The sequence below is a fragment of the Rhipicephalus microplus genome, chromosome 3, assembly GCF_043290135.1.
Source record: "Rhipicephalus microplus isolate Deutch F79 chromosome 3, USDA_Rmic, whole genome shotgun sequence".
NCBI lineage: Eukaryota > Metazoa > Arthropoda > Arachnida > Ixodida > Ixodidae > Rhipicephalus > Rhipicephalus microplus.
Genome location: NC_134702.1, coordinates 228,443,304 through 228,456,211, shown reverse-complemented (window position 1 = coordinate 228,456,211; position 12,908 = coordinate 228,443,304). Strand labels below are relative to the sequence as shown.

General features: G+C 45.2%; 1 protein-coding gene across 1 annotated transcript in view; it reads left to right on the top strand.

Annotated features, from left to right (window-relative positions):
• Window positions 1-12,908, top strand: part of LOC142803518 (uncharacterized) — a 56,151-nt gene that overhangs the window by 33,594 nt on the left and 9,649 nt on the right. The window contains exon 2 of the mRNA XM_075888646.1: window positions 8,585-8,803. Coding sequence (XP_075744761.1) covers window positions 8,585-8,803 — 219 coding nt within the window. The remainder of the gene's footprint in view (window positions 1-8,584; window positions 8,804-12,908) is intronic.

The window sequence follows — 12,908 nt, the reverse complement described above, 5'->3', positions numbered from 1 at the left end:
CGTCAAAGATTGATTTCGATCCCCGTAGCGCAACAGCTTAAGAGCGGCGGCCGCAGCCACAACTCCGCGAACCTCCGTGCCGCTAACAAGTCGGCGAGTCCTCAGCGAGCGACGTCGTTCAGCTGCAGTAAGCGAACGCGATACTAAACACGGCGTTGCACGCGGAGTGTCTGTCGCCAGCGAACTTCGAACAGGAGAGCGAGCGTACGCTTGGCCGCCGCCACCAACAGCGCCGAGCTGGTTTGGAGCTAGCGCCGAAGAAATCGACGGTAAAGCGACGGTAAACTCGAGCGAGTGCAGCGCGCAAACGCGAGTCCGCCGCCGCGGTCAACGGACTGCACCGAGCTGCTTGCGACCGACTGACGGGGAAGCCAACTGTAATGGCGACCAATTTTAAGTGAGTTTCGACGCTAGCGAAAGCCCCACTAGCCCGTGCTGGTGCACTTACAGCGCGCGACATACTACAAATAAGCTGTTTACAAGAACCCACAACGTGTTTTCGACGACTCCCAACACAGCGACGAGGTCTCAGCCCAATATCGTCAGCACGGAGCTCATCGCGGCGGCGAAGACGGGCGAGACTCGATGAGCGAGCGTACGGGAGGCTGATGGCAATGGCGGCCAATTTACAGACAGTCGCAAAGCACAGGCGAACTGCAGACGCCGAAGCTGACCTGCGCGATGCATTTTGTGCGTGCGATATACAACACGACTGGGCCCGTTGCCGGCAAGCGCGATCCTTATCCCACATGCGACAAGTAGAGTGGAATAAAGAAGGATAACCATCTTGCCTTAGAGTCCAGCGCTATTTTCTGCCCTGAGTCGGACTGCCGTATATATCTGATAGGCCTGTTGACTTCTCGACCGCCATATTGGCCACCCCAACTGTTGCTGTCGTGTGTCGGTCATGACTACCTTGAAGCCAGAGATATGCAGCACGGCATGGTGACGTGTCGAGGCTTGCTGCAGACTTCATGGGTGCAGCGAAACACTAAAGCAGCAGCCCATGCTAATCCAGGCGTACACACAAGCACCACGTCGTAATTCTTAGATCGTTGAATCCAGGCGGCCGTGGTTGAGCACCCCGAGCGCGACGCTACGCAACCGCTGCCGGCAAAACACGGAGAAAGACTGAGCCAGCAGAGAAAGAGAAGGACATGTGTTCTGTGGAGAAAGAGGGCGGGTCACCTTGACAACGCTTTTCGCGCTGCCTGCAATGCCCGGGCGGTTCATCTCTAGTCGAGAGTAAGTGGTTTCGCGCCGCACGCTTGCCTCTGTGGTTGCTCCTCAACGGTCTATCCGTTCATCGCGCGTGGCTATTGGGCTCCGTTACTCCTTTTTCGGGTAATGTTGCCTTAGAGTGTGTACGCTTTGCATGTATGGCAGGCACGCTCACAAGGCACCGCACCGACATCCCTGTGCTATAGCGGAACGCGCAATCCGTCGACGAATATGGCAAGCACGCAAGACAGTGGCGGTGGAGAATAAACACTCGTTCGCACAACAAAAGGCCTTCAAGCAGGGCAGCAACTGGGATGGATTCTGGTGCTTCCGCCTTCTTCGCTCGAGCGGTGAGAGAGCTCGTAAAAAAGGAGAATGGAAGTGAAGACTCAAAAGAGCACAACGTTGCGCGGCCGCTATACATGCTTGATTGGTAAAATTAAATAAAATACCAGAAGCCACGTTACCACATGATCACAACCAGACAATAGCGGCAGAACATGCGTCCCTGCCATCGTAGAGGATATGTATCGAGGCAACGCTTATGCATGGAGCGTGAGCCGTGAACCTGCTGCTCTATCCTCGGAGTTTACCCTGCCTCTCTGGTACGTACGTGAGCGCCTCTGACGGCCGCCTCTTGCAAACACGACAAAGCTCTCAAATTTGCCTCCGAAAAGCTGCCCAGATGCAGTCACGTGACTGAGTAGTACACAGGCAAGCGGTCTCAAACAGCGATGTTCCATACTACGCCGTAGAATTCCCATTCAGAGACGTGAAAATCTCTATTTCATTGATTTTTTTCCATGTAAACGCTGACCGATCTCCCAGAATATTTCCCTGCAATACAGTATTAATTTCCGCCACCATCCACGCACATACATATTTTAATTACACCTGTCTCACGTACTGGCGACTTCTCAAATCATGACTAGCTTCTTCAATGCCGCAAAACAAAAGCATCACTTTATAGATTCATATACTGTGAGTACCCTGCACATTGTGGGCTTCAAGTCTAACACCAATAGTGAACTAGTAACCACTCCGCGTTTATATATTGGAAAAATCTCAATGGCTACAGTTGCATGATGCACGCCCTAGAATCGATTACAGCAGATGAAGGCACACTGCCACCACTGATTATTTGTTGTCATAGAAGTATTTAACTTTTCCTGAATTTTACTGCATTATCTACGAAGATTCCCGAAGATTCCTGTTTCCCTTTGGCTCCAAAATACAGGTGAAATTTCTCCGAAAATTGGAAAAGATTGGGTGACCATTAAGCTTCACCTTCAACAGCTCAACGCCATAGCAAATCCGGCCGCTAGTGCGTCCTTCAACCGCTAAAAGCATAGTTATTAGTATGTTTTGTTGTACACACACACGCGCATGCACACACACACGCGCGCGCAAGCGCGACGCACTTATAGTAATGCAATTACAGTGCAGTGTGGCCACTTCCTTAAGTTAGAACGGCGCTCTGCTGCAGTCGAGATACGTTTTTCACAATGTCTGACAGATGGCACACAGACACGCACAAAAACACGCGCAAGCGCTCGAATGGTACGTACCGAATTTTGATCTAAAGCAAGAGTCGCATGGCCTCCAAGATACACGCCGTGCGCTTGCCATATGAGAGGCCATGGCCACCTGGATCTGGCGCCCACACCACCACGGCCGCCTGAATCGGGCGCGCGCGGTGGTGTGTGTGCCAGATACAGGCGACCGTGAAGAGGCCATAAAGAGTCTCACAATGCCTCACAGATGGCAGCACATTCTCTAGCGTTTGCTGTTTCCTTGATCAACGCCTCTCTCGTAAAAGGGGATATGTTTTCTGCTAAAGGGACATATATATATATTCATTTTCAAAGCTGTTTGAAAGATCTTGAGTGTTTTTAGCGGCGATGGCAGCACTATCCCGTTTTTTTTATTGACGTAGTTTGATGGCCTCCCAAATGCACCTAAAAGTCACCAAATGGGCTCGTTTTCGTCGTGACACCTGTCGAACAAAATGCGTTGAGAAGACTCTTTCCTCTATATGGCGTATACGTAGTGTTTTTTTTTCCCAAAGCAGCCGCAAGTAGCATGGTAGCGTTGTGGTAAGGTACCTGTTTGCCATGCGAACGACCAGGTTCAATTCTCAACGGGACCGAAAATTTCATTCTTTACTTTATTTGCTTCTTTCCCTATTTTTCGCTCATGGACGATTTTTCGCTCGCAGCTAACGGTGCAGACGCTGACGGCGAAATTTCTGGGACACGAGCTCTCTAACGCTATCCTGTTAAAATTTTCTGCACGGAACATCACTAGCCTCCTATGGCGGGCGGTTGGTACACGTGGCAGGAGGCATGGCCTCCGAGATGGCGCGCTGCCAGGAACGTCCCAATGGGAAAATGAGCTACGTTCGAGGCATAGAAGTGAGACTCTGGAGTTTTGCGGAAACACAGCGCTACCTGTTGACGAACTTATGAGTAGCGCAAAGCTCGACTCCCGTGCACAGTTTTCTGCGTAACCAGGTGCAACTACACCGTACCATACAAAGATTCAGCTAAATAATAGGTGTATTCGCGCATTGAACACTTAGAAAAAGAGCTACGAGTTTCTCTCCACAAGTCGCACGCGTCACTGAACTACCCTAGAGTGCTTGCTGATTCACTTACCTGAACGACGGTAAGCACAAAAGCAGACGCAACAGCTCCGCGCTCTACAAAATCTACCCCAGTCAACACTACTGTTGCGTTGCGAGTCACCATGGATGTAACGAACTTCAGTTTTACCTGATTTCTCCAGCTTTTACTAAGCAGAGCGGTGAGAACGCTGGATACGGGCCGTCGCAAACGTGTTGGGTAAGCGAATTATTCGTGTTCTCCACAGCTGGCCTCATGAGAAAGTGTGATAATGAAAGTGATATGACAATGGAACCTATCGTTACCACGGATAACCGTCGTAACTTTCATGATGAAGTTTAACAGAGCCTTTGAAAACGGTGTGCGCTGTGCAATAGTAAACAGGTGATGTGCGCGATAAGCATCGCACACGCCGCGACTACCGAAAATCTGAAGTGGTCGCCATTACGCAGCATTACGCATGTAGGGCTTTGAAAGCTCTGAGTTCCTGCTTGAACTAGAAAATGTGAACACGTATGTCACATAGGTAAATCGCAAAAGGATTGCGACCACAAACAGGCTTTTTTTTGCCGCTTGTCTCCGCGATTGCCGAAACTATCTGGGAGGCCTCGGTTTTGCCTTTCATTGTTGCTTTTCATGTATCGTTGCTTTTCATGTATCGTTGTATTGTTGCTTTTCAATGCCTTTCATGTATCGCCATTTGCAGCATATAGAAACGGAATACAACCGTCAACTTACCACTCTAGCAACAATTCAACGCACAAGAAGCAAGAGATTGATAGAGAATGCAGCTGAAACACGAAAATCATCAGGGTCATTCGTGCCGAATAAAGCGAGCTTGGTACCACTGATAGTAAGATAGATTGCTTGTGTATGTACTTAGTCACTTTAACATACCGTGTATATGCCCAAGATTAACGCACTTAGGCGTTGAACCACGCACGTAGGAGTGCTTTCCTCGAAATCGATGTGATTCGATGCTCACTCGCACTTGAATCGCAGCACACCAAAATAACTGAAACATCATTTGCGTTGTACCCGCAGTCCACTTTCATGAGCTTCCTACTTTTCTGAAGCGAGGTTGGATTGATAGAAAAAGCTTGCCATGTCCTTGACTTTCGAGAAACTGCACCTTAGGACCGATGAAACAGGAGGGCCTATGCATGTTCGCTTGAGGACGGCTCTCTTTGCATTTATGGCCGGCGTGTCGATGGGGGCGCTGGTGGAAGCGTTCTTCACAGTAGCACCTGGGCACAGTCTGACGTCCATGTCGACCATACGTGGTATCGAGGTTGCTCAGGTGGTGGCTCCCTGATGATATGGTAGCCCTGTTGCCCATTGTGCGAACGACACCACAAGCTTCTGTACAGCTTCTATACTTCCCAAAGGGCACGCCAAGCAAGCTCACATCATAAAGCGAATTCAATAATTGGGGCCTTGACATCAAAGCAACAAGGCTTTCGACTACTCACAAGCCGCTTACATACATCTCGCACCTTGCCGCTTGTTGTGATGAGTGTTAGCCAATAAGGCGACCACGTGTTTCATGCACTACTCAAGTAGTGCATGAACCCACTCGCGGTTATAACTCATTAAACCTCATCTTGACTAACAATCCGGACTTAGCAAGTCTCCATATCTTGGAAGAAATAAGTGATCACAGAGCCGTACGTTGCTCGATCATTGCACCAGGCTTTGACAAAAGAAAAATAACAAAATAAATACTTAACTATGTGGAGGCAGACACAGGAAAAATTAATCGCACATTACAACAATTATTAGTTGAATTCCAGCCAACCTACGCGAACCGTGCAACCGATGAGCACTGGTGCACATTTCTCAATCCTCTTAAACGAAGAGAAAATTCATGTGTGCCCAGACTCATGACAAGCTCACGTGTAACTGATCCATGGTTCACTCGCAAAGTAAAGACATGCATTAACAGGAAGAAAAGGGCATATCGAAAAGCAAGTCAGTGAGATAAGCCAGATGACTGGCAAATTTGTGAAGAAATCTCGAAACAAACAGAAAAGGCAATTATTGAAGCAAAAAAGAAATATTTCAACTGCACTCTACCAAACCTGTTAAAAACAGATCCAAAAAGGTTTTGAAATTAGTTAACCCCAAACAAGATCGGTTGGTACCACCTATGTTAGGGGCCGAAAGCGACGTGCTAACATTAGAGGAGTGTGCCGAGCAATTTATCAAGTACTTTGCCGGAGTCTACACAGATGAAGATCCTATTAATAGTTCCTTGACCCTTCCGCCACCAGCCATTTCGTTTAGCTTTCCATCAATCATTATATCCTCCAACAGTGTCATCATCGCTAAACTTTTAAAATTAACCAGTCACAGCTCAGCACTTGTACTCTCGTCATTATTCCAACAGTTACTTGACTCTGAATACGAACCAGAAAACTGGAAAATAGCTCACGTTCTGCCTATACCTAAGAGTAGTGATAACACTGTCTTCAATACCTACCGTCCTATATCATTGACCTCAATTAGTTGCAAACTGTTGGAAATCATAATCTACACACACATAATGGCGCATCTAAAAAAAATAATTTGCTTATAAACAATCAACATGGTTTCCGTCCGAGACTCTCATGCCAAACACAGCTTTGCGAGTTGGTAATTGACATTCACACCTCACTCCACTCGTCCCTTATTGTTGAAGAAATTTTTATTGACTTTTCAAAGACCTTCAACCGCGCACCCTGTAAACGACTCACACTAAAAATACGTAATCTCTAACTTAGCTGCGAAACAACACGATGGCTTGAGGATTTTCTGAAAAATCTTTCTTAGGTGGTTGAATTAAATGATTATATATCCGGTCCAACACTAGTCAAGTTTGGTGTCCCTCAGGGAACAGTAAGATATCCGCTTTTATTTTTGATGTATAATAATGGCATTGCATCAAATTTTAGTTCAACAATTCACTCTTTCGCAGACGATTGCGTTATATACAGAAAAATAGCTGGTCCTAACGACGTCATAGCTCTACAATCTGACCTTCATAAGCTAACACAATGGTAGAGCAGGTGGCAGATGCTAATGAATGTAAAGAGACTAAAAACTTGGCATTCGGTTCTGTCTTGAAGGCACAATGTAATACTTATGTACTAAACAATAAAATAGTAGACTCAGTTACAACGGTAAAATACCTTGGCGTCCTTATAAATTCAAGACTAACATGAACTGACCACATAGAACACATTACTTGTAAAGCGCAGGAAAAACTAGGCTTTCTGAAACTACGTGTATATCTAGCTGACAGGTACACCAGGCTTCAAGCATAGAATTTTTTAGTGCGCCTTTCCCTGGAATATGCATCAATCATTTGGCATCCTCACCAGATCACACTTACTAATCTACAGGAAGCCGTTCAGAATAAAGCAGCTTGGTTAATATTAACATCATACTGACGATTTCAAAGCGTTTCACCTTTGAAAGCAGAGCTGAACATGCCGCCGCTTGCTGTGCGCAGGCAATTTTACAAATTATCCTTTTTCCATACCCTGTATTACTGTAAAACATAATTTGCCCAAACGCATATTTTACCGCCACCTCATACTTCTAGTCGCACTGATCATTCTTTCAAAGTCAACCCTATCTTCGCCCGTACAGAAAAATTCAAAAATTCGCCGTTACTTTTATCGATGAAGAAATGGAATGAATTACTTTCCTGGATTGCTACAATAACTGAGCTTTCTCTGTTTAATTCAGCATTACTAACCTTTTTTCAGCCCTGTTACTTTCATTCATAATTGCTTTATCTGATGTTTACACTTGTTGTTCTGCTTGCCTTGTCAGTATACGTTCTACGAATTTCTGTACGATATATATAGCATTGTATTAACCTGCAATTTTTCTTTCTCTGTAAGAATTGTGTTCGGCTTATGTTTCCCCCCTCCCGCTATGTATAGCCCATAGGGGGCCTTTAAGGTACTTGAATAAATAAATAAAAATAAATAAAACAAAGAAATGCAAGGTGTGTTCTGAGGGCAAAATTAAAAAATTAGGCCTTTGTTAAAAGCAAATAAAATAATTAGCCTTTTCTATACATAACCAAAGAGTGTTTCTTCATCGGGGAAGCGGGAAAAATTTCCTACAGCTTTTTCACGCTTCTCACTCGTTGAGTTGGATGAGAAAAAACGTTTCAAAATGAATGAAAAATAAAAATAAAAAAAACGACGTGCCTCTCACAGCGGCCTGTTACTAATTCCCGGTTTTAAGAGGTGAAAGTGTGTGCTGTTCTTGTTGAGCAGGAACTGGGATCCTAGCCTACCACTTTTGTTAAAATCCTGCTTAGCATAATCCTGCATTTTATTTGTTTACGAAACAGGGCCGACTGAGCAAAGGTACCAAAGATATTTAATGTCCCCCCTGATGATTAGCAAGGGTGTCTACCCGCCTCATCCCATTAGAGTAGATCTTTTTGACGTATCGCAAATGGTGCGCTACCACAGAATGAAAGAGGAATTTCGAGGTGGTGCAGCTAATAGGTATTTAAAAGTACCGCTTTAACGCCCTATTTTATTAATTACAGGCATGCGTTTCATAGGCAAAAGCTGCCTATTTCGTTCAATGGTACATACCACTGCTTCATGTCGCTTTAAGTGCGTTTCCAATGAATTTTTTCAGACACTGGCAAAGAATTGAGTAGTAGAGAATGGCACAGTGCGTGACGCATATATTCGTTGTTCTTTCTGTCACCTTCTTTACATAATAAGCTGCTGGATGGCTGCTGCGAGTTGTCCAATGACCAGTACGGCACGCTTCGCGGCACGTACTTCGACAACATGACGCTACTCAACATGAGCCAGACGGGGCAGGGCGAGTACTTGCCTGATTGTGTCCTCCTGATGAACTCAACGCGGCAGCTTGCGCCGCAGCAATGCTGCAGAGAACGCCATCTACTCTCCCTCGACATGCCGAGCGACGCCTTCAAGGTAAGTGCACTCACCTAAAATACTGGCTGACTGCATTTGCTTTGCAGAGTATATCAGACAAAATATGTAAAAACAGAACAAAAACATGAATTTACTTTTCGTGGGACGTTTTCTCACCTCGTCTAAAGCTTCTTAGCAACTGCTCTTTGTGGTTTGCTTGATTTTGTTTTGTTGCTTTGAGCTTCCGTGGTACGCCGCGTGGATCCGTGGCTGCGTTGCTTGGCAGCTGATCTGAAGGTCCCAGGTTCGATTCCGGCCGTGACGGTCACATTTTGGAGAAGGCGGAAAAACAAAAAAACAACACGATAGCTTGAGGAATTTCTAAAAAAATCTTTCTCATGTGGTTGAATTAAATGATCATATATCCGGTCCAACACAAGTCAAGTCTGGCGTCCCTCAAGGAACAGTAATAGGTCCGCTTTTATATTTAATATATATGAATGACATAGCATGAAATATTTGTTCAACAATCCGCCTTTTCGAAAAAGATTGCGTTATATACAGAAAAATAGATAGTCCTAACGACGTTGTAGCTCTACAATCTGACCTTCATAAGTTAACACAATGGTGCAGCAGGTTGCAAATGCAAATTAATGTAGAAAAGACTAAACACTTCGCATTCGGTTCTGTCTTGAAGGCACAATGTAATACTTATGTACTAAGCGATAAAATAGTAGACTCAGTTACGACGGTATATTTAATATATATTAATGACATAGCATGAAATATTTGTTCAACAATCCGCCTTTTCGAAAAAGATTGCGTTATATACAGAAAAATAGATAGTCCTAACGACGTTATAGCTCTACAATCTGACCTTCATAAGCTAACACAAAGGTGCAGCAGGTTGCAAGTGCAAATTATTGTAGAAAAGACTAAACACTTCGCATTCGGTTCTGTCTTGAAGGCACAATGTAATACTTATGTACTAAGCGATAAAATAGTAGACTCAGTTACGACGGTAAAATACCTCGGTGTCCTTATCAATTAAAAACTAACATGGACTGACCACATAGAACACATTACTTGTAAAGCGCAGAAGAAACTACGCTTTCTGAAACGACGTTTACATCTAGCCGACAGGGACACCAGGCTTCAAGCATATAATTTTCTTTTGCACCCTTGACTGAAATACGCATCAATCATTTGGCATCCTACCAGATCACCCTTACTAATCTACTGGAAGCCATTCAGAATAAAGCAGCTCGGTTAATCTTATCGTCACACTCACGATTTCAAAGCGTTTCATCTTTGAAAGCTGAGCTGAATATGCCGTCGCTTGCTGTGCGCAGGCAATTTTTCAGATTATCCTTTTTCCATACCCTGTATCACTCTAACACATCATTTGCCCGAACGCATATTTTACCGCCGCCTCATACTTCTAGTCACACCGATCATTCTTTCAAAGTCAACCGTATCTTCGCGCGTACAATAAAATTCAAAAATTCGCCTTTACTTTTATCGATAAAGGAATGGAATGAATTACTTTCCAGGATTGCTACAATAACTGGTACTTATTCAGCGCAAGCTGAAGGACACCACATAGTTAAAATATCCGGAGCCCTCTGCTACGCGATTTCCATACTAATACCATAATTTTGGGGCGCAACACCACAGAATAATATAAATAATGATATTATTGTGAGATACCTATGACACCTATGTAGCATGCTGGTAGAAGCCATTGCTTATGAATGATAGTGGCCTTCACCTAATGCGATGTCGAAACTACGCTATCTGTCGAGCGGACATCTGAAATGTTTGTACGGCTGCATAATTGAACGGAAGCGTCACAAAAAGTTGACACACACAGGAGGCAATACTTCCATTCCAAGCGCCAATGCACAAAACCGTGCTATTATTCACATGCGTCAATCGCCAAGCGCGGCAAGTTGAACCGGTAAGGAGAAAACAAGAATTTTAAGGTAATATGAATAAGTAAGTGAATTCAATTGACGTAATATAGACATTCCTAGAGACATCAAAATTTTGACGCTTTGACAAGCAAGCAAACTTTTGCTTCGAAGACAAATGCCTCGGAAAAGCTTTTGATGTGGAAGATCTTCCACAAATTCTGCTGTGTCTCCTACCGTGAGTGCACAGAAGGTTTTTTTCTTTTTCAGTGGTTCTCTAGTATGCATGTCCTCAAAGAGATGTCTCTACATATTACATTGTAACCTCGTTTATTTAACAATCACTGCCCCTCTGTCCTTTCAACAACAGCAGAAGTATTCGACCATCTACACTTGCACATGAATTTCTATAAGTTCACAAGTTTTTACAATAGTTGCCTGTAACAAAACCTTGAAAGTGTCACGCGTATATATGCTGAGGCCTGGTTCGCTCGTCGGGCGTTGCGAAATGAACCATAGAGGCTGATGCTACGAAACAAAAACTATCACTTCATTACCATGACAATCACAAAAACGAAACAACAACACAAATACGCACACGTTGAAAAACACAGAGAAGGAGATGTCTTAATGACGCGCGTTTCAACGTCCGATTCCGTTGGCGTTCTCTACGTCTCGCGCTTACAGTGTGGCGTGGCCTCTAGTCCGCTGGGAGTCCCTCTCAGGCGTGATGAAACGCCATATCGACGCTCAATGGTGGCCACGATGTTGAAGACCCACTACAGCGGTAGCTCCAGTGGTTTCTCGCCGAGGCAGGTGCTGGGGCGGGATACACTGCAGACCAAGGTCGGTGGTGGTTCCGGAGCTGCTCGCCGAGGTTGGTGCTCTGGCGGGAAACTGCAGACCAGGGTCGGTGGTGGTTCCGGGGCTGATCGCCGAGGTCGGTGCTCTGGCGGGACACTGCAGACCAGGGTCGGTGGTGGTTCCGGGGCTGCTCGCCGAGGTCGGTGCTCTGGCGGGAAACTGCAGCCCAGGATCAGCGGTTGCTCTGCGCTGCTCGCCGAGTCAGGTGCTCGGGCGAGAACTGCCATCTAGGATCAGCGGTTGCTCCAGAGCTGCTCACCGAGTCAGGTGCTCTGGCGAGAACTAGGGCCATCCAGGGGCAGCGGTACTTCTTTGCACTGCTCGCCGAGTCAGGTGCTCGGGCGGGAGCCTGGAGCGAGACCCAGTCCGAACTTCCGCAGCCCTTGACCCCTCCAACGCCACGTCCCGGCTCTCACGTTCCTCACTCGCCTCGTGCCCTCTTCTTTTTTCCTCTTCTTCCCCCTCATTCCAGCATGTTAAATTACCTATTCAATACAACTTCTTTCTCTTCCTCTTTTCTTCATCTTGTCATTCTTGACAAAGGCTAACCCCGTGTACTACTATTGAAAGGTGCGCGAAAAAGTCAAGTTTGTTGAACTTCTTCCTACAGATAATGAATTCCAGGAATGCACGACGAATATAACTTGTCGCTCATAACTGGAATAGAACAATTACAAATATGAATAGGCGCAAATACAAATGCTAATAAGTGTTTCAAAGTTTTGAGCTGAAGTTTTAGAACTCTAAGTATTTGAGAAACTTAGAGTTGCGCACAGCGGCCACTGTAAGTGAAGTGGTGCAGCAATTCACGCATTTTACAGTGTGCTCTTGGTGTGCCTTTGACATACATGGGCGAACTGACATATTTCCGCAAATCTCTTTTATTTCCGTCCCATGAATAGGTATGCCTTTGTGTTCAAACGAAAAATAAAAAAATTCTCTGTCTTCCTGCGCCTCAATATTGGTGTTGTAATTTTTTCTGTGTTATAGGTATTAATTAGAACCTGTTGCGGGGAGTTTGATGGTAAACCCTACTTTTATCTTCTGTGATCACGCTTCGGCAGTGTTAAAACGTAGAACTGTTTGCGTGCCTCAATAATCCGCTTCCAAATAAAACACAGCCGATCAAAAATAAGAGCCTTACTTTATGTCGTCACTCACAGCCATGGTGCTGATTTGATTCAATGAACCCAAAAACTCTACAATGAAGCGCAATAAGGCATGTATAAATAGAACATGCTACCATGCGATGAAAAAAAAACAGCCATTAGCGTGTTCCGCCATCGGTGGCAATAAGTATTTACTTCACTGCTAATAATTTTGGAAGGCATGAGCGCTCATAGTAAACTGTCCGAAGTGAACTCTTCTTTGCATTTTCGCATGCGTAC